Below are 23,810 nucleotides of genomic sequence, written 5' to 3'. Positions count from 1 at the left end.
TTATTTATTTTAGAGAGAGAGAGCATGAGTGTGAGTGGGAAGGAGGGGCAGAGGGAGAGAATCTTTTAAGCAGACTCCCTGCTGAGTACAGAGCCCTACCCTGGATGGATCCTATGACCCATGAGATCATGACCCAAGCCGAAAGAAACTAAGAGCTGGATGCCTAATGGACTGAGCCACCCTGATGCCCTTGTACAAAAGCTATTTATTTTGGTGTAGTCCCAATAACTTAATTTTGCTTTTGTTTTCCTTGTGTGAAGAGACATATCTAGAAAAATACTTCTATAGCTGATGTCAAAGAAATTACTGCCTATGTTTTCTTCTAGGAGTTTTATGGTTTCAGGTCTCACATTTAGGTTTTTAATCCATTTTGAGTTTATTTTTGTGTATAGTGTAAGAAAGTGGTCCAGTTTCATTCTTTTGCATATAGCCATTTAGTTTTCCCAGCGCTTGCGTTGGCAGCACATATACTAAAATTGGAGTGATACAGAGAAAATTAGCATGGCCCCTGGGCAAGGATGACATGCAAATTAGTTTTCCCAGCACAATTTGTCGAAGAGACTGTCTTTTCATCATTGTGTATTATTGTCTCCTTTATCATGGATTAATTGACCATATAAGCATTGGTTTATTTCTAGACTCTGTATTCTGTTCATTGATCTATATGTCTGTTCTTGTACCAGTATCATACTGTTTTGATTACTACAGCTTTGTAGTGTATCTTGAATTCTGGGATTGCGATATCTCCAACTTTATGCACTGTTGGTGGTAATGCAAAATGATACAGCCCCTGTGAAAAATAGTATAGAAGTTCCTCAAAAAATTAAAAATGGAACTACCATATGATCCAGTAATTACACTATTGGATATTTATCCAAAAAACCAAAAACACCCATTTGAAAAGATATATGCATCCCTATGTTTATTGCAGCATTATTTACAATAACCAACATATGGTAGCAACCCGTGTGTCCATCCCCAGATGAATGGATAAAGATGTGGTATATATAGACAATGGAATATTACTCAGCTATAAAAAAGAATGAGATCATGCCATTTGCAACAATATGGATGAATCTGAAGGGTATAATACTTAGTGAAATAAGAGAAAAGACAGATACCATATGATTTCATTCATATGTGGAATTTAAGAAACAAAACAAATGAACAAAGAGAAAAAGAGACAAGCAAAAAACCAGAGTCTTAATTATAGAGAACAAATCTGTGGTGGCCAGAGAGGAGGATGTTGGGGAGAGGGGTGAAATAGATAAATGAGATCAAGAACACACTTATCTTGATGAGCACTGAATAATGTATCGAATTGTTGAATTATACATATTGTACACCTGAAACTAATATAAACTGTATTAATTATACTTCAATTAAGAAGAAAAATTAAATTAGTAACTATAAATTTTTAAAAAGGAAAGTGTTTTAAGACATCTTTTATTTTTTATTTTATTATTTTTTTTCTTCAAGTTTTTATTTAAATTCCAGTTACTTAACAGTGTAATATTAGTTTCTGGTGTAGTATTTAGTAATTCATCACTTACATACAACACCTAGTACTTATCACAGCAAGTGCCCTCCTTAATACTCATTACCCATTTAACCCATCCCCCACCAACCTCCCTTCTAGTAACACTCAGTTCGTTCTCTATAGTTAAGAATCTGTTTTCTGGTTTGCCTCTCTTTTTTTCCCCCCTCTGTTCATGTCTTTTCTTTCTTAAATTCTACAAAGGAGTGAAATCATATAGTATTTGCCTTTCTCTGGCTGACATTTCACTTATAATACTCTAGTTTCCTTCATGTCATTGCAAATGGCAAGATCTCATTCTTTTTTATGGCTGGGTAATAGTCCAGTGTGTGTGTGTGTGTGTGTGTGTGTGTAATCTTTATTCATTCATCAGTCGATGGGCATTTGGGTTCTTTCCATAATTAGGCTATTGTTAAAAAGAAATACAGTACATTGTGATATTGGAACAAGGGGATACAAAATGACCAATAGATCTAAATGGATATTCCAGAAATGGTTCAGACATTTGATGTAATTTTTGGATATTTTAGAGAAGATGTTTTAGGACATAATAAACTATTGAATAAATGCTGTTGAACAACTAGCTATTTTGAAAAAAATAGTAAGGTCTCTACCTTATACCATTCACAGAAATAAATTCCAGATGGAGAAAATATGTAAATGTTAAAATCACAACTCAGAAAGTTTTAGAAGAAACTATAGGAAATGGGTTTTTACTGTGAAGTAGGGACCTCCTTGGGCAAGACATAAAACCTAAAAGCTTTAAGGAATATACCATAACAAGACAATCATGGTAAAAGACAGGCAAGAGTGGGAGATATTTGCTTACATATGTAGTAGGCAAATAATAAACATGTAAAATATATAAGGAACTTGTACTAAATCCTCATCTTTCATAATAGGAAATCAATAGATAATGTTTAATTAATATATCAAGAAATGGCAATATGAACATATTTAGAAATATGGGAGTAAGTCTACTAGAAAAGACCATTGTAAGAGTTGAAGATGTGGTTGCCTCTTACCTCTAGAGAGCAGAGTTTGGCTGCTGACAGGAGGAAATGGCCTCACTAATAATTACTAGGGAAATGCATTATCCCATTTTTTCCACATCAGACTGGCAAAACATTAAAAATATTAATAATATCAGGTAATGGAAAATATTAATAATTGAGAAATGGAAATCTAGATACAGCAGTAGTAGGTATATACACCAGTATAGGTAATTTGGCGTTATCACCATTTAAAACATATATTCATTATGATTTAGAAAATTCATTTCAGATGTCTATCCTATTTATATGACCAACGGGAAAAATATTGAAAACAGCCTAAAGTTCAATTAATAGAAAACTGAATAAATGAATGCTAATATATTCACACTGTACAATGCTGTACTGACATGGAAAGTTCTTTAAGCCATGATTTTTCAAAGAAAAGTTGCAGAACCATGAGTACACTATAAAACCACTTGAAAATGCATTTGTATTTTTATTATATATTCAAATACCCAAGAAAAAAGTCCTGAAAGCATATGTACAGATCTGGGGAGGATACTGGAGATTGGAACTAGGGAAAATGATCAAAGGTATTGATTATTTCCTTTGCATTCAAATTTTTATGAAAGAATATAATGTGTTAATTATGTAATTAAAAATTAAAAGGAATGCAAAATAAATTTGTATTAGAGTCAGAAGACTGTATGTTTGAATTATGGCTCTACTACTTATTAGCATATAATCTTGAATAAATCATTTGACTTCTTGTAGACTAGTTTTCCCATCAATAGCCTTTTGACATTTAGAAGTTTTTTATTTTAATATATTCAACTTTATCAGTCTTTTCATTTGATTCTTGCATTTTGTTTCTTAGCAAATCATTTCTTTCTGAGGTAAAATATCCTTTTTAAGAAAAAAATCAGTTTTAAGGTTTTCCATTTCACAATTAGATTTTAACCTAAATAAAATTTATTTTATGTTGGTTTGAGATAAGGGATACTTATGTTTTTACATATAAATAATTGATTTATTGAATAGTCACTTCAGTTACCACTAATGTATAAGAAAATCTCAACATATATCAGTTCCCATATTTGGATGGGTCTTTTTCTGGACTTTTTCCTCTGTTGCACTAATATGTTTATTTATTATTGTACTTTTACTACATTTTATTAGAAATAACTAATAAAAGTTGCAGAAAATACCTTGTTATCTGATAGGCCTGCCCCCTCTCCCTTCTCCGTCTTGGCTTTTTCTGATTATTTATTGTACTATATACATTTTAGAATCAGTTTATCAAGCTCTATTTTAATCCCTGCTGGAATTTTGCTTGAAACTTGGGCATATTGATTAGAAAAAATTTACTTCATTAAGATACGAGTGTTCCATCTATACACATGATATATTTCCTTTGGTTTTCTTACCTTTTTCTATATAGCTTTGTAACTTTTCCCACAAAATTCTTACATATCTTTTGTTAGCTTAATCCTAAGTACTTTACAGATTTTATTGCTCCTGTGAATTAATTTTCTTAAATTTTAATTTTAATTAATTTTAGTGTATAAAATATTGATTTTGTTATTTTGTGTTCATTGCCTCACCAAATGTTCTGTTTTTAAAAGCTGTCCTTGGATTATCTGGAATATTCTACATATAAAAGTGTAGAAAATGTAGACAAATTTAGTTTTGTTTTAAATTTATATATTTTTATATACATATTTGTTTTCTTGGATAGGAACCCAGTGCAGTGTTGAATATAAATGGTTTTAACGGGAACTTTCTTTTATTTCCAACTGCAAATGAAATGTCTCCCAAGATTTCAACATTAAGATGTTTGCTGCAGGTTGTTGGTTGAATGCTTTAATGAAGTTAAAAAGTTTCCACCTATTTCCAATATTCTAAGTTTTAAATTGTAGTGTTGAATTTTATTGTATGCTTTTCTACATGTATTGAGATATGTTTTGTGCTAATCTCAGCCTATTGATAATGATGGTCTACAAATACTTGGGGACACTCAATTGGGCCCGAGGCCAGGCCTCACAGACATTTCCCTTTTTCAGAGCCAGTGTTGTGATTGGACCAGCCTCTTGGTTCTTATAACAGTCAAGATGCACCTCAGCAACAACCATCAGGGAACTTTGAAAACGGTTTATTATTCACAAGTCTTAGAGGGTACACAACATGTTTGGGGCTACTCAATGAAGTCATGGCTAGAGAGTGAGAGAGTACATGGACCTGGGGTTCAGTTTTTATTGGGGTCAAGGGTGGGGTGCCTAGGGTTTCCCACCTTCACTTCATTTGTGAATTTAAAACATAAGAGTGGGATTAAAGTGTGGGAAGGAAAAAGTAAGCTATCAATCAAATTATCAGTTTATATTCAGCCAAAGCTTTCTAAAGAAGGGGAACTTCATGGGTGGGGCAGCCTGGCTTTTTATCTAATAATGTAGCTGACGGTGTGTTTATTCAAGATGGATGTCTGAAGAGGATGCCGCAGCAATTAAAAGCTTAATGTTAAGCACTTATATCACAATAAAAAAAGCTTACTCTCAGGTATTTACACTACAAGATGACTATTTCTTAATTTGTTAATTTGTTGAAATGTTAATGGATTTTCTAATTTTAAAAATTTTACATTTCTGGTATAAATTCAACTTGGAAAAGACAAACTTCCATGGTTGTTTGGTGGTGAAGTAAAAGAAGGAACAAATTACTTATGTTAAGGTTTGTACTGAAACAGCATAGTATCAAGGAATTAGAAAATAGACCATCCTCTAAGATACCATTTACTAAAGAAACTGTGCATAACTATATCAAACTGAAGAGTGTGCTCTTGAACTGAGAGATGCCTATATTGGACATAATACTGTGTATATCTCCTTGAATTCTCTCAGCCTTGTTTGTCTCCCAAATTCTTCACTGTTCATTTCATCTCGGTTTTGGCAGGATTAATCAGCTTCTTAAAGTACTCTTTCCTTAAGTTGACTGGCTATGCCAAGTCTAAGCTCCTCCCTTTAATTCTGTATTCAGATAATGTGCCATACTATAAGGCATGCCATACTATAATATAGATATTATATTTCAAATAATGTGCCATATTATAAGGCAATCCTTAATGGCGGCCAAAGGGGTCAAATGATACAACTCTGAAGTGAGGGGGTATTAATTTCCCATAGAGAAAACCTTAACCAATATTAGACAAGACACAAGAAATAAAATTCTCCTTTCCTTCCTGTAGTTGGGCTATTCTTAATTATGGTTTTTACGCAGAAGCTGTTATAGACATCCAGCAAGGCCAAGCAGATACACCTGCTAAGCCATTGCCTGTGCCTCTTCTGCTTCTCCCTATGAAATAGTGATTTGTGTGATTATATATCATCTTACTTTTACTTCTTTGCTTTACTTCACTTTTCCTTTATTATTACAGCCCTGAGATTGTACTTCTCAGTGAAACATTAGCACTTAAGCCTACCTCAGGCTGTTTTCTGCAGAACCCTGGTTAAGACAATAGTTATCAGGGGGTGCCTGGGTGGCGCAGTCGTTAAGCGTCTGTCTTCGGCTCAGGGCGTGATCCCAGCGTTCTGGGATCGAGCCCCACATCAGGCTCCTCTGCTAAGAGCCTGCGGCTTCCTCTCCCACTCCCCCTGCTTGTGTTCCCTCTCTCACTGGCTGTCTCTGTCAAATAAATAAATAAAATCTAAAAAAAAAAAAAAAGGACAGTAGTTATCAGAATTGTTCTAGATGAGGGATTGGAAACTACAGCTAGTGAGATAAATCTGACTTGATGGCTGTTTTTGTAAAACGGTTTATTGGGACACAGTCATGCTCACCATTAACATATTGTCTGTGGCCACTTTCTAACTACAAGACCAAAGCCAAGCATTTGTGACATAGCTATAAAGCTTGCAAAGCCTAAAATATTTACTATCTAGCCCTTTACATAAAAAGTTTGCTGACTCTTGTTCTAAATTGTAGACCCTTAGGATGGGACTTTGGACTTGAATTGTCTCCTGCTTAAAATCAAAGAACCCATTGAAGGTGCCAAGTGAGGTGGTATTATCATGCACTGATATCACAATTACTTAAACATCCTCCTATGATTAATTGGGAAAGGGGCTGATGGAAAGGTAAGACAATTGAAGATCAAGTACTATGGTGTTTAATTGATAAAAGGCAATGGTAGATTATAATGATGATGGAAAAACCAGCTTCCTTTGATGCCACTTGTATTATTTTCTATTCTGATATAAATTATAACAAATTTAGTAGTTTGAAACAACAAAAATGTATTATCTTACAGTTCTGTAGGCTAGAAGTCCAATAAAGGTCTCACTGAGCTAGAATTCAAGATATTGACAGGGTTGCACTCCTGTCTGGTAGCTCTAGAGGAGAATCTATTTTCTTGCCTTTTTCAGCTTTTATAAACTGTACACATTTCTAGGTTTGTAATTCCCTTCCTCCATCTTTAAAGATAACATAGCATCTCTTTTTAACCATAGCTGGGAGAGGTCCTCCAGTCTTAGAGACTCATGTGATTAGATTAGGCCTACTTGGATAATCCAGAATAGTCTCTTCATCTCAACAAATCTTAATTACAACTGGCAAGTCTTTTTTTCTTTTTTTCATTTAAGGTAATATATTTACAGGTTCTGAGGATTAGGGCGTAGACATCTTTGGTAGGCATTATTTTGCCCACCAAATCACTGGAGACTGTATGAAAATAACAGGATTAACTCGGAACAGTTAATTACTGATTTAAGGCATGTCAGAGGCTCTTTAAGGAAGCTTTAAAGGAACTCTTCCTGCAGCTTGAGGGCAGACTGTGCTAAAAATAGGCCTGTTTAGAAAGGGATAAATACATAGTTTGATAGGTCTTATTTGTTAAAATCAAAGCCCTGATAAGAAAAGAATGTGACCCTGACTCCTGGTATATTCAGTTTCTAGCATGGCCATAACAAAATTCTATATGCTGGGTAACTTTAAACAACAGAAATTTATTATTTCAGTTTGGAGGCTGGAAGTCCAAAATTAAGATCGTGGTCAGGCCATGCTCCCTTTCAAGGCTTTAGGAGAGACTCCTTCCTCGCCTCTTCCAGCTTCTGATGCCTCCTAGTGTCCCTTGATTTGTAGCAGGGTAACTCTGGTCTTCTTCTGTCTTCACATGATGTTCTTCTCTGTCTCTGTGTCCTCCCTTCTTTTATAAGGACACTAGTCACTGGTCTTAGGACCTATCCTAAATGAATAATTCAATAATTTCAAAAATTATTTTTTTAAGATTTTATTTTTAGTAATCTCACCACCCAATGTGGGGCCCAAACTTACAACCCTGAGATCAGAAGTCTCATGCTTCACTGACTGAGCCAGCCAGGCACACCTCATCTCAAAATTCTTAACAAATTACAGCTGTAAAGACTCAATTTCCAAATAAAGTCACATTCTAAGGCTCCGCGAGGACATTATTCAACCACTACACCTGAGATACGGAAATTTGTGTACATAAGCCTGAAAATATTGTAAACCCCACCCTCTCCAATTTTCTTGAACAGTGGAAGTACCTTTTGCACTATTTTCAGAGAATGGTTTCTCCTTTCCTAAAAGACTTAAATGACCAATGAAATGAGGTAGTTTTCTTGCCTGATGATGTTTATTTACCCTCACAAGATCAACCTTCAATTCCATTACCTCCAGGCCATTCATCAGAATTGGATCTCAGATTTCAGCACAGCCTAAAAGGTAAGCGTAAGTTTTCCTCCAGGAAGAAATAGGCACTACATAGGAACCCTTTCCCCATCAAAGGAATTTAGGACCTGGATAATACTGACTAACAGTACATCAAGTGTATAGGAATGTTTTTTAAGGGTTTGATCATTAGGGGTTGCATAGAGGAGAGTTCATTTACATGGGGGCACTCAACCATGATTTGAGACAATGCTTTGAGGACACCTGGATCTGGTCCTAATCATTTGTTGAGATGGCCCCTTGAAGATGGACTCAACAAAGGCATATGGTAAATAAAGTAGAGAGGCTAGGGCTTTTTGGTATAGTATTAAAGAAGGGGTCAGAAGATAGGGAGATGAGAATGTTAAAATGGTTATAAATATTATATTTGTCCTGGCATCTCACCTCCTGACCTCCTAGAGGGCTCTTAAGGACACTGTCTTCGCTTAACCTAATAAGGAGTGCTCTGGAAAGATCAGTACAAGCATATTTGAGAAGTTTGGTAGGAATTGTCCTTTTTTGGCTTTTGTTGACAGTAGGAGATGATGGCAGAAATCCAGGCTCTGTAGTATCTATGGGGATTAAATATCATGGATTGGTAGAGGCCAGATGGTAATATTTGACCATCTGGCAATGTGAACATAATTACCATAACAAGCAGTAAGCCTGGATGGCAATGCAGAAATCTATGGTAATAGCTAATATATCATGCTGTTTCTAGGAGCAAAATTAGGTGAGCAGCTGACTGGGATGTTGTTTGATTTGCATAACCAGAAAAAAAAAAAATCAACTCTTGACACTGACCACCAAAGTGGAAATTCACAGCACTTCATCAGGTTTCCAGATATAAGCCAGCTTACAGATCTAGAGCCCACTGATAGAAAGGGAGAGGACCCTGAAGTGCTTCCGTAAGTACATATAATAATTATGGAAGCATCTGTGGTTATTTGCAGAAGTAACTGTTTACTTTTCTAGTATTGTTAGCTATAGGGTTGGAGCAGGCATTAATATCAAAAGATCCAAAAAGTGTGATCCTCCAGTTAGAATCATGGCATATGGAACTAGGTAACTAGGTGATAAATGATGTTTTGACCCAAGTGTTTCTCATAGTAGGTCCAATGGGTATTCAGACTCACCCAGTTATTTTACACCACAATTGTATAGTCTATAGTTATGCACAGAAGCTGGCATAATTGTCTTATTGGTTTTCTGACATTGGAATTAGAGCCATTATAATTGGAAGGGACACACGGAAACTCCTAAAACTTGTCTTTCCTTGCCATTATTGTAAGCAAAAACCAGGATGTATTTCTGGAGGAGTTGCAGAGATTAGCACAATTAATTTGAATGATGCAATAGTAGTCACTGATATATCCTTGTTCCATTGTCTGGGTTCTGCAAAAAACAAGATGGATTGAGCTTTGTGTTAGTAAACCACTGTAAAATTGACCAAGTGAATGCCCCAGTGACAGCTGCTTTGCTGGTCATACTTCTATAGGTGCAAATCAATAACAGGCTGTCTCCTGATAAACAATTATTGATTTAGTGAACTCTTTTTTTCTCAGTATATCAGCAGAGAAGACTAAAAGCAGCTTGCTTTTATAGAAAGGGAAAGCAGTATAACTTCATAATTTTTTCCCAGGACTATGTTATTTTTCATATTCTGTCATAATATAGTTCTAAGGAAACTTGATTGTCTTGACAGTCTTTAGTTCATTTTCTTTACTATATAATACTAATTGGATCTGGTGAGCAAAAAGCGGTAAGTACCTCTCTAGCTAACAAGATTTGTGTCAGAGGGTGGGAAGAAAATTCCATAATGATCTAGGACCTTGTCTTATATGTGATGATTTTGAGGGTTTAATGGTCTGGGGCATGCAGGGGTATCTCCTCTAAGGTAAAGCATAAGCTTTTGTAATTCTCTTTGATGGGCATTTTTGGATTTAGATAATAGTATATAGTATATTCAAAATTGTTTTGAATCATTTTTTAAGATTATCCAAAAAATCTGCTGGTTTTAAGTGGGACCTAGAGATGAAAGGGCTTTTCACTAAGTCCAAGCTGCTTTACAGGCCACCTTACCACTTGGTGCCTATGATCTAGTAGATCTGATGGAGTTTAATGTATCTGGTAGATAAGAATGGTCTGTTGGAAAGTGCAATAAGAAAGTCACAACTGCTATTCTCCATTTTCAGAGCAACTCCTGGTATGCTAATGAGCTCTTGTAGAGACTGAACACCTAACCATGGGACACCAGATGACAGTGTAACCTGAGCTGTCCATTCTGAATTAGATGTTAAAATACTCAATTGACAAACCATTTTCATAGTGGAAGTGGTTTATTCAGGAAATCATCCTTCAGCTGTCTAAAAGGCATAATTAGATAATTGGAGGTCCTAGAATTCCATCTGTTGCAGCAATGCCTTTCTCTCAAACCATTTATATGGTCTCATGGGGTGGGAGTGGAATACCTAAAACCAACTGATGGAGGAGGACAAAATTCAGGCTTGCCTCACATGTCAGATGATTGGTTGGTATTATCTAGACACTGACTACTCAATTACATCTCCACTTAGGGGTGATCTTGAGTGATCTGATGAAGAAAAATCCTTGATCCCCAAGCACTATAATTGATTGCACATTTCATACAGAGAGTGAAACACAGTAATAAAAAATCCGAAAGCAAAAATTCCTTTCTACTTGTAAATTTAAAGACTCTCATTAAATAACTATTAAGTCAAATAGAAAATACAAACCAAAATTGAAGAATATATAAAAATTAACAATACTATAATACTACATATGAAATATGAAATATAATTTCTATGAAATATAATTAAAACAATTATAAAATAATACATAGCATTTAATGCTTAAGTGAATAAGAGTTATAAATTTAAATAAATTCAATATGAAAAAAGCTAGAAAAAGAACAAGAAAATAAAGCAAAAGGAAGCAGGAAAGAAATATAAAGATAAAAGTGGAACTTAGGGAGTTCTGTTTTTAAGCCACCTTATAAATTAATCAATATGCTGGTTTTTTTGCACAGAACATAAACAAAATATGCAAACTACTATCTGGCCTGATGAAGAAGAATAGGGGAAAACAAAGTTACACAAATGACAAGCAAAACAAAAATATACTAAAACTTAAGGAAATTTTTAAATATCCAATTTAAATTATTTTACACACTCTAGCAGATACATTTAAAAGCATAGGTAAAATTGGTAATTTCCCAGAGAAATAAATTTATCATCATTGACACCAAGAGAGACAAAAAGTTTAAGAAAATGAGGAAGTTAATTTATTACTATGCACAAATAAAGTATCAAACCCAGATGGTTTTACAGGGAAGTTTTACTAAATATTTAAGTACTATTATAATAAAATGCTACATCAACTGTTCTGAAGCAGGGATTGCCACTGTGGCCTGTGGGACAAATCTGGCCTATTTCCTACTATTGTGAATAACTTGCTTTTGTTTTTGTTTTTGTTTTTTTTTTTGAGATTGTACAGTCTGGAAAGTATAAAATGTTTACTATCTGTCCTTTTAAAGAAAAAGTTTACAAACCCCTGTCCTGAGTAGTTTAAGAAAGGAAAATATAAAAATTATTTTTATTTTATAAGTTCTAGCTAAGCTTGAAAAAAGTTGACAGAGGAAAACATGGATTTATTGAATTTGTTAATATCAATGGAAAAGTCTTAAATAAAATATCCTAGAAGACACAGTCTCCAAAAGCATATTTAAAAACAAAACACTGATAAATGGTCTTTTATTCAAGGATTACAAGGATAGATACTATGAGAAAATCCATCAATACAGTTTGTCATTAACAGATCTAAGGAAAAAAATTATCATCTCCATTGATGCTGGAAATGTCTTTGAATACAGTTTAACATTCACAGTATTTCCACTTTCGATAATGGAAGACTATCCTATTTCAGATCAGTCCTCCCACTGGGAGAACTACAAAATCTAACAAAATATTTTTGAAAATCTCTTGAGGGCACCAGAGAATGACCAAGGCAGTGAAAATTTGTAAGCTCTTGATTCCACAGAAAGAAAGCCAGAGCACTTGCCACAATTTTCCCCTTCTAGGGATTTTTGTATTTGAAAAGAATGCTAAGATAGTGAGTAACCAAGCAAAGTTATTGGCTGAGAGGCTAAGCAGAGTTTTCTGCAGTTTTACGGACAGAAGAGTAGTGTGGATGAGAAAAGGAGTTCAGCACATGCCAAAAATAAAAGTCTCTGATATCACTCCAAGCTTTCAGTGTGGCTCCAAAGGGATATACCCTACAAATAAGGTTGAACTGCAATAAACTAGTCATTTAAATAACTGAAACTTTTCTTAATATTATCTGAATCCTTTTTGGGATTAAGTTGATTTGCCTTAGTCTAACTGACTGATAAAATAAAGAAAAAAATTCTTTATGGAAGAAGAAAACACCACCCAGAGCCTATATTTATCACTACATTTCTCCCATACTTAGCCTCTATACTGAAAGTAAAAATAACATGGCATATAAAATGATCAGAATTCACCAGAAACCAAGAGAACAGAGAGTAAGTAGAGATAGACCAACAGGAGATTCAAATAGCAGTTACCAAATGTGGACTTTGAAATAAGTGTGATTGAAATGTTTAATAAATAAAAATGATGGAGGTTTCAGCAGAGATATGAAAAGTGTAACAGAAAACAAAATAACTGGTTATAAACAGATGAAGAGAGAATTAGTGACCTGGGAGATAGGTCAGAAGAAAATATCCAAATGAAAGCATGGTAAGGCAAAAGGATGAAGAGCATTTTGGGCATAATGAAATGTGGAATATATATGTAACTGGAGTCCTGGAGGAAGAAAAAAAGAGAATGTGACAGCAGCAATATTTATGAATGGATGATAATTTTTCGAACTGATGACGGATATATAAAAAAAATCTAAGATGCACTACAGACTCAAAGCAGGCTTAATAGTAAATTTCACCTAGGCATATCAAAGACAAAGAGAATAATCTTAAAAGCAGAGTATAGAAAAAAAAAGTGAGACTAACAGCAGACATCTAACAGAAAAATGGGAAATGGGGACAAGTGAGTGATCTTGTCAAGGTACTGAGAGAAAAAAAGCCTACACAGAATTCTATGATCTACAAAAACACTCTTAAAAAACGTCATGAAATTATAACAACTTAACATAATTTGCAATAATAAACTTAGCAAATCTGCTCTCATGAAAAAGCTATAATTCTCTGTGGGAATGAAATTGATTATAAAAGAACAGAGATGTAGGAGAAATGAAGAACAATTACGGGTAAATATAAGGAATATTTTATAAAATTGATAATTCTGGGAGTATAATACATTGAAAAATAATACACATTTAAATTAAAAATAGGTCAAAAGTTGGAATAAAGTCTGTTGAATTACAGTTTCAAGGTCCTTATTGCTTCCAAAAAGTAACACAAGTACTAATTTACATTATAATTTGATAAGTCATAACAACATTTTATATTCATGTGGGTAATACTAAAAGAATAATAAATATATAATGGATAAATTAATAGGGAACTGAAATAACAAAAAATAATTAGCCCAAAGAAAACAAAAAAGGAAAAAGTAACATTAAGCAGATGGGGTAAATATAAAATAAGTAGACAGATTTGCTCTAAAGTATGACAGCTATTATATTAAACGTAAACAGATAGGCTAAAGATAGAAATTTTCAGACTGTGTTAAAATAATGATACGTTGTGACAAGAGACACATTTTTAAACTTAAGGTTATAGAAAAGTTAAATGTAAAAGGATAGGAAAAGATATGGCATGTGTACCCTAAGTAAAAACAAACAACAAAAAAACTGGTACAGCTATACTAATATCAGACAAAGTAGATGCCTTAGTTCAGGTTGCTATAATAAAAATACCATAGACTGGCTTAAACAACATTTATTTCTCATAGTTCTGAGACTGGAAAGGGCAAGATTAAGGCACCAGCAGATTCAGTGTCTAGTGAGGGTCCAGATTCTAGATGGCCATCTTCTTATTGTGTCTTCACACAGTAAAAAGGGAAAGAGAGCTTTCTAGAGTCTCTTTCATAAGGGCACTGCTCCTCTTCTTTAGGCTTCCACCTTTAAGATCAAATCACTTGCCAAAGTTCCACTTCTTAATACCACCACAAACATAGGAAGCAAAAGTAAGCAAATAAAGAAGTAATTAGTGAGGATAAAGAAAATCGAACATGATTAACCAACATAATTGTCATATATAGTACATCACACCCAACACCTGCATACCATGCATTATTTTCTAGTGTACATGGTGTGTTTACCAAAAGTGTACATTTGTTGAGCCATAAATTCTGTTTCAACAAGTTTCTTGGGATTATAATAATATTCAATATATTCTCTAACCTCTGGAGAATTTAGCAAGATTGTCAATAAAGTATAAATTGGAAATCTCCTAAATGCTTAGTAATTAAGCACTATACTTCTGCATAACATATGTCAAAGAAGAAATCAGTATCAAAGTTAGAATATATTTTAATTTAAATTACAATAGAACTGTGATATGTCAAAACTTGTGGAATGTAGCTAAAGCTGTGCTTAGAGGGAAATATATAGCTTTTGTTAGGATTTTTTTCTTAAAAGTGAAGAAAAGCTGTAAATCAATGATCTTAGTGTAAAAATAGAAAAATAGTGAATTAAACTCAAAGATACTAGAAGAAAGATAATAAAGATGTGATGGTTAAGTTTATGTGTTAACATGAGCTGAACTATGGGGTGCCCAGAGATTTGTTCAAATATCATTCTGGGTATTTCTGTGAGGATGTTCTGGATGAGATTAACATTTAAATAAGTAGACTGAGTAAAATAGATTGCTCTCCCAAATATGGGTGGGCCTCATCTAATCAGTTGCCTGAACAGGACAAAAAGGCTGACCTTCCTTCAAGTTAAGATAGGCTGACTGCTTTCAAACTGGGACATCAGCTTTTTCCTGTCTCTGGACTTGAACTGAAACATCAGCTCTTCCTGGATCTGGAACCCGAAGGCCTTCAGATTGGGATTACACCATTGATTCTTCTAGTTCTCATGCCTTCAGACTCAGACTAGATCTATATTATTGGTTTTCTGGGTTTTCAGCTTGCCAGCTAGTCCTGCAGATCAAGGGACTAGTCAGCCTTTGTAATCCCATGAGCCAATTCCTTATAATGAATTTCTTTCTATATAGATACATCCTATCGGTTCTATTTCTCCAGAGAATTCTAATACAAAATACGAGAGCAAAAATTAAAAGAAATAGAAAAGAAAAATATAGTACATTAGCAAAAACAAATCTTAATTCTGTAAAAATACTAATAAAACTGGGGTGCCTGGGTGACTCAGTCAGTTAAGTGTTCAACTCACGGTTTCAGCTCAGGTCATGATCTCAGAGTCATGAGATTGAACCCTGCATCAGGCTCCGTGCTCAGTGGGGAGTCTACTTCCCCTTTCCTTCTTCTGCCCCTCCCCCCATGTACTCTGTCTCTCTAAAATAATTTTTTAAAAAAATACAATAAAACTAAGGCATCTTTGTAAGTCTGATCAAGAATCAAAGAGAAAACAAAAAGGAATACATTGCATTCATCCCAGGAATACAGAATTGTTTTAACTTTTCAAAATCAGTGGATAAATTCAATGTGCTGAATGGGAAAAATATGTAGCCAAGAATACTTTATCCAGCAAGGCTGTCATTCAGAATAGGAGAGATAAAGAGTTTCCCAGACAAACAAAAACTAAAGGAGTTCATAAACACTAAACCAGCCCTGGGAGAAATATTAAGGGGGACTCTTTGGGGGAAAAAAGACCCAAAACAACAAAGACTAGAAAGGAACAGAGGAAACCACCAGAAACACCAACTTCACAGATAAAACAATGGCACTTAATTCATATTTTTCGGTAATCACTCTGAATGTAAATGGACTAAATGCTCTAAACAAAAGACATAGGGTATCAGAATGGATAAAAAACACAAGATGTAACTATATGCTGCCTACAAGAGATTCATTTTAGACCTAAAAACACCTGCAGATGGAAAGTGAGGGGATAGAGAACCATCAATCATGCTAATGGATGTCAAAAGAAAGCTGGAGTAGCCATATTTACATCAGACAAACTAGATTTTAAAACAAAAACTGTATGTAACGAGACGAGGAAGGGCATTATATCATAAGTGGTCTATCCATCAAGATCTAACAATTGTAAATATTTATGCCTCCAACTTGGAGCATCCAAATATATAAATCAATTAATAATAAGCATAAAGAAACTCATTGATAATAATACAATAATAAGGGAATTTAACACCCCACTTACATCAATGGACAGATCATCTAAGCAGATAATCAACAAGGAAACAGGGCTTTGAATGACACACTGGACCAGATGGACTTAACAGATATATTCAGAGCATTTCATCCTAAAGCAGCAGAATACACATTCTTTTAGAGTGCACATGGAACATTCTCCAGAATAGATCACCTATTGGGTCACAAATTAGGCCTCAACAGGTACAAAAAGATTGAGATCATACCATGCATATTTTCAGACAATACTATGAAACTTGAAGTCAACCACAAGAAAAGTTGGAAAGACCACAAATACATGAGGGTTAAAGAACATCCTACTACAGAATGAATGGGTTAACCAGGATATTTAAGATCAAATAAAAAAGTACATGGAAACAAATGAAAATAAAAACACAACAGTACAAAACCTTTGGGATGCAGCAAAGGCAGTCCAAATAAGGGAGTATATTGCAATACGAGCCTACCTCAAGAAGCAAGAAAAGTCTCAAATATATAATCTAACCTTACACCTAAAGGGGCTAAAAAAGGAACAGCAAAGAAAGCCTAAATCCAGCAGAAGAAGGGAAATAATAAAGATTAGAGCAGAAATAAATGATGTAGAAACAAAAAAATCAGTAGAACATGTTAACAAAACTAAGAGCTTGTTCTTCAAATGAATCAATAAAATAGATAACTCTCTAGCCAGTTTTATTGAAAAGAAAAGAGAAAGGACCCAGATAAATAAAATCACTAATGAAAGAGGAGAAATCACAAACACCATCACAGAAATACAATTACAAGAGAATATTATGAAAAATTATATGCCAAAAAATTGGGCAATCTGGAAGAAATGGATAAATTCCTAGAAACATACAAACTACCAAAACTGAAACAGGAAGAGGTAGAAAATTTGAACAGACCAATAACAAGCAAAGAAATTGAATCAGTAATAAATCTCCCAGCAAACAGAAGAGAGAGAGAGTTAAAGAAACCATAAGAAACTCTTAACAATAGAGAATAAACCGAGGGTTGATGGAGGGAGGTGATATGGGGGATAGGTTAGATGGATGATGGCTATTAAAGAGGGCACTTGTTATCATGAGCAGTGGATATTGTATGTAAGTAATGAATAACTGAATTCTACTCCCCAAACCAATATTGATTGCACTGTATGCAATTTAAATTTAAATTTTATTTGAATTTAAATAAAAATTTTTAAAAATCAATGGGCTTTTCATATTAACAAATGGAGAAAAAAGTGTATAAAAGAAAAGTATTTGATAAAAATCAACTTCCCTTTGTGATAAAAATTTCCTGTTACACTAGAAGAAAGGAACATTGTTAATCTGAACTTTACCCAAAACTATGAAAATATCCTCCTTAATGATGAATTAATACACTTTATTTCTGCATTCTGAAATGAGACAAAGATGCCTATCATACTCCTCTTCTATTTAACATTGTACAGCCATTAGTTAGTAAAAAAAAAAAAAAAAGAAAAAAAAGATGAAAAAGGAAATGCAGCTTATGGAAATCAAAATTGGTACAACCACTTTGGAAAACTGCTTGGCAGTATCTATTAAAGTTAAACATACTCTTACCCCATGAATCAGTATATACCTGACAGAGATTCATATACATATTCTCTAAAAGACATATACAAATTTGTTTATAGTAATGTTATTATATCACTTGTAAAATGAATAAATAGATTGTGGTGTTATCATACCCAAACAACGAAATACTATTACAATAATAAAAGTGAATGAATTACTGCTATAAATATCATGTTTAGAAATAGGAGCAGGACAGAAAAGGATATGTAATGTATAATTCCACTCATATAAAATTCAAAAACAGATACAATAACCTATAGTTAGAAGTCTGTAGTTACTTTTCAAAAAGAGGATAAAAAGGAGATGGAATGTTGATTGGTTAAGGGTATGAAATAGGCTCCTGAGTGTCTTTTTTTTTTTTAAAGATTTTTATTTATTAATTTGACAGAGAGAGACAGTGAGAGAGGGAACACAAGCAAGGGGAGTGGGAGTGGAAGAAGCAGGCTTCCCGCCAAGCAGGGAGCCCAATGTGGGGCTTGATCCCAGGACCCGGAGATCATGACCTGAGCCGAAGACAGATGCTTAATGGCTGAGCCACCCAGGCACCCTGCTTCTGAGTATCTTGTATCATTTTTTCTATTTCTTGCTTTTCTGTTGCATTTTTTGACCCAGGTAGTAGTTTCACAGGTATATTCAACTTCATAATTCATTAAAGACATCCATAATTTGTGTGCTTTTCTCTATGTATTTTTCAAAAAAATATTTATTAAAAAATTAAAAAATATTTATTAAAAATTACTATTCCTGGGGGCGCCTGGGTGGCACAGCGGTTAGGCATCTGCCTTCAGCTCGGGGCGTGATCCCAGCGTTATGGGATCGAGCCCCGCATCAGGCTCCTCCGCTATGAGCCTGCTTCTTCCTCTCCCACTCCCCCTGCTTGTGTTCCCTCTCTCGCTGGCTATCTCTATCTCTGTCGAATAAACAAATAAAACCTTTAAAAAAAAATTACTATTCCTGATAAATTTAAGAAAATTTTTCTTCTTTTCATATGCATTTATAAAATATAAATTTCCCTCTTGGTGAAGCTAAATCTGTATCCCACAAGTTTTAATATAAGGCATTTTTGTTCAGTTCTATTTCATACTTTTCATTATAATTTCTTCTTTGACCATAATTACTTAGAAGTATACTTTTTAGTTTCCAAAATATTTTTGTTAATGACTTCAAATTTTATTTCATAGTTGTTAGGGAATATAGTATCTGTAATTTTGATTTTGTGGCATTTAATAATTAACTTAACAGATATCTATCAGATACCTATTTTCTTCAGATACTGTTACAGGTCCCGATGATATAGTAATAAGGAAGTCACCTTACTTCTTTGCCTTCACAGTACTTAAATTCTATTGTGAGAGACAAATTTTTAAAATTATATACACATATTATATAAGAATACAATATATAATTATATAAAAATATATGTAATATATATGTTTGTGACCTACGTGATACTCATGTTTTGGTGTGGTCAGACATGATTACAGAGTGATCTTGTTTTTGTCTTGATTGTGGTCACAGAGTGATCTTGTCAGATGTCTCCTGGGTATCAGGAGCTTCTTTTCTCTTTCTCAATTCTCTAAGTGATTCTAATATTTTTTCATACTTCCTATATCATAATGTTGTATAGTTATCTCAATAATGTATGACATTTTGAGGTGAGGTAGTTTATATTTTGTTATTTACTGTGGTTATTGCTAGTAATGTTTTATAAGCAAAACAACTTCTTTCAGATGTTTCTATGAAAAAATATAATAGCACTTTAGATTATTATTTCATTACATCTTAGGGCTTAAATTTTGAAAGGTCATATTATCCATTCTCTTGCTAAGTGAGATTTTCCAAACTTTTTAGACGTAAAAATCTCCTTTCCCTGGATACCATAGGAATTGGTTTAATGATACATCATTTTCTCTGGTATGTAAGAAGAGCTGATTTGAAGTTAAAATGCATCTTAGTACAGTATTTATGACATTATATAAATTTTATTTTAGCAAATATTTTTAAAGTTTACACTTAATTTTGACTTTTTGAATTTAGCAAGTCATGCCATTTACTTTAGAATGTAAAGAAGCTCAATGTTTTTGTCAAATTAATTTTTTAATATATTGTATGTGATTTAATAGTGAAAACTTTTTTTTTAAATTTTAACCATTCTGACAGGTGTAAGGTGGTATTTCATTGTGGTTTTGATTTGCATTTCCCTGATGATTAGTGATGTTGAGTATCTTATCCTGTTGGCCACCTGTATGTCTTTTTTGGGAAAATGTCTATTTAGGTCCTCTGCCCATTTTTAATCAGATTATTGTCCTTTTTTAAAAAGGTTTTATTTATTGAGAGAGAGAGCATGAGCAGGGGGGAGGGGCAAAGAGAGAGGGAGAAGCAGACTCCCCGCTGAGCAGGGAGCCTGACGCAGGGCTCTATCCCAGGACCCTAAGATCATGACCTGAGCCAAAGGCAGACACTTAACCAACTAAGCCACCCAGCGCCCATTAATCAGATTGTTTTTTGGTGTTGAGTTGTATAAGTTCTTTATATATTTTGGATATTAGCCCCTTATCAGATATATCATTTTCAAATATCTTCTCCCATTCAGTAGGTTGCCTTTGAAAATTAAAAATAGATATACCATATGATTCAATAATTCCACCACTGGGTATTTACGTAAAGAAAACAAAAACACTAATTCAAAAAGATATATGCATCCCTATGTTTATTGCAATATTATTGACAATAGCCAAGCTATGGAAGCAACCTAAGTGTCCATCAATAGACAAAAGCATAAGGAAGATGTGGTGTATATACACAATGGAGCATTATGCAGTCATAAAAAAGGAGGAGATTGTTACCTTTGTGACAGCATGGATAGACCAATAGGGTATTATGCTAAGTGAAATAAATTAAGAAAGACAAATATGATTTTACTCATATGTGTAATCTAAAAAACCAAATGAATTAACAAAAAACAGAATCTGTAGGTACAGAGAACAAATTGATGGTTGCCAGAGGGGAGAGAGATAGGGAATGGGCAAAATGGGTGACAGGGAGTGGGAGATACAGGCTTCCAGTTATGGAATGAACAAGTCCCAGGAATAAAAGGCACAGCATAGGGAGTATAGTCAATGATACTATAATAAAGTTGTATGGTGACAGATGGTGGCTACACTTGTGGTGAATCTAGAATAGCACAGAAGTTGAATCACTATGTTGTACACCTGAAACTAATGTAACATTCTGGATCAACTATACTCAAAAATTTTTTAGTTAAAAAGTAAAGATAGGGGGCACCTGGGTAGCACAGTCGTTAAGCGTCTGCCTTCGGCTCAGGGTGTGGTCCCGGCGTTCCGGATCGAGTCCCACATTGGGCTCCTCCGCTGGGAGCCTGCTTCTTCCTCTCCCACTCGCCTGCTGTGTTCCCTCTCTCGCTGGCTGTCTCTCTGTCACATAAATAAATAAAATCTTTAAAAAAAAATAAAGATAAAAAATAATAAAAATAAAATCTTTAAATATGTTATAGCTTCAAAAATATACATTGATTTCATGACCTGTTAGTTGAAATTTTTAAATTTCCTGTTTAAACTAGCTCATTTATTTTTTGTCATTTTTTGTGTTCTGTTATAAAATGTTGAGGTAAGTGATTAGGTCTCAGGATACTGTATAGGAGTAGCTTATAACCACCACTCTAATTTCTATTTTTACTACTAGTGTTTTGGAATTATTGAAACATTTTTATGCACTGTATAAGAATTTCCATCAGAGAAATACTACTAATGGATTTCAAGAAAATCATCTTAAGGCAGATTTGTGGGCAATATTATCATTATTTGAACACTGGCCTCTTTTTATCCTTTCTTTTTTTTAACGATAGAGTAAATTTAACAAAATATAACTAGACATAATAACTCGGAATTATATGTTAATAAAAATCATCAGCATGGCTAGCAGTATTTAACTGAATGAGGCTTGAATATGATCATCTATTAATCATTATCTGTTCTCAAATACTTCTATTTTAAAATGAAACCATGTATTTTGTCTTATTTTTTGATTTATAAATAAATATCAACCATTTTTAATGATGTATTCTAGAATACCTTTGTGAACTTCTGAGGGTTCATAAATCACCAGTTTAGAATACTGACATAAGTCAAAGAGAAAATAGGATTTGATATAAAGAAATTAGAAGCCAAATTTGTGGCCATACTTTTTAAGTGCATAGGACTGAATTGCATATTCATTGATTATTAAACTTATCCCATTTCATCCTTTATCTCGTCTTTATTTTCTATCCCATTTTTCTTTTCTTCCAATTTTCTTATTTATTTTTACATTCATACACACACACACACACATTCCCTCAATTTCTCTTGGAATTTGGGAATGAAGACGATTTCACTGGTGAATATTTATTGAAGTAGAGCTTATTTGCCATTTTTTTTAATGTAGGAAATCTATATTCAGGTTCTGGAAAAATTGGCATTCTAAATAAAATTGTATTATGTGGTATGATTTGACTTTATTGTATTAACATTAAACTTTATTTGGAGCAAGTTAAAATTAATGTTAGAATTGTAAAAATGATTATTCTTATGTTTTCCAGCTGCTGATAGGTTATGAAAATGGTACTGTAGTATTCTGGGACTTGAAATCTAAAAGAGCTGAACTGAGAGTTTATTATGATGAGGTAAGTGGCTTCTACTGAAATATCTGAAAAGGATATTTGACTTTATGCCTGTTTTCTACTTGTAAGCTTTATACATTACCATACTTTTATCATTGGGTAACTGTTTGGGTCTGACCCAGTGTCTCATATTGCCTGTTGGCATTTGCCCAAGTTTCAACTCTGGATTGTTCTCCTGAATGAGAATTCTGCCCTGATTGACTATTTTTGGACCTTTTTTGGCATCTTAATATACACTGATGCTTATTATCTATCCTATTCCTTCTGTTAGGTTACATGATTATTATGTATTGCCTCAGTGTCCTTAAGATCTCTAAAAACACTATTCACACCTTTCTAAGAAAATTCTTTTTCTGTGGCAGAAAATTTAAGAGGTCAGTTCAAAAGGACTTATCATACAGTATTTGCCTTCTCAGAATAAAGATTGATTTTGTAAATAGTAATAATAATAAGGGTAAGATCTTAAAGTGTGTTTTATTGTACATAGTTGAAATTTGATTAGGTTTTTACTTTAGTTGTTCAAAGATTGATTCTAGGCCATTAAGGATTTCCCCCTTCAGACGAAGTTAATGTGAAGATAGGCTGGGGCAAAAAGTGAAAAAGGGTAATTACCTCTTGTAGTTTTGGGAATAAAAGTGATTATGTAAGCTCTCAATTCAATTTTAAAAATGGTAGAGTAGGGAGAGAGAAGAAGAAAATACAGGTCAATAATCATTATCTTGTATCACCTGCACTTATATGAGAAGAATGTAGAAGAATTTAAGACAACACTGATATAAACATTTTAAAAAACAACACATTTCTTTGTGTGCTACCTCCCATCCCCTCATAAGCAGTTGAATTTTTAAGTTTTGCTGCTTAAAGATATACGCTTTTGGGTATCTCATAACTATACACACCCCCAATTCGTTTCTTAATAGTTCTGGCAAACTAAGATTTTATGGTATA

The 23,810-nt window shown here is 33.7% G+C and overlaps 1 protein-coding gene and 1 non-coding gene across 2 annotated transcripts in view; both read left to right on the top strand.

Moving 5' to 3' along the window:
* Window positions 1–23,810, top strand: part of STXBP5L (syntaxin binding protein 5L) — a 425,975-nt gene that overhangs the window by 213,928 nt on the left and 188,237 nt on the right. Inside the window, exon 8 of the mRNA XM_044382469.2 lies at window positions 22,782–22,865. Within this exon, the coding sequence (XP_044238404.1) occupies window positions 22,782–22,865 (84 nt within the window). The remainder of the gene's footprint in view (window positions 1–22,781; window positions 22,866–23,810) is intronic.
* LOC113257251 (U6 spliceosomal RNA) lies at window positions 447–553 on the top strand. Its single transcript, XR_003316895.1, has one exon. It is a non-coding gene; the product is annotated as a U6 spliceosomal RNA (small nuclear RNA).

The sequence above is a fragment of the Ursus arctos genome, unplaced genomic scaffold (assembly GCF_023065955.2).
Source record: "Ursus arctos isolate Adak ecotype North America unplaced genomic scaffold, UrsArc2.0 scaffold_4, whole genome shotgun sequence".
Taxonomy (NCBI): domain Eukaryota; kingdom Metazoa; phylum Chordata; class Mammalia; order Carnivora; family Ursidae; genus Ursus; species Ursus arctos.
The sequence above is the reverse complement of the archived record's forward strand: the minus strand, read 5'-3'. Positions and strand labels throughout refer to the sequence as shown.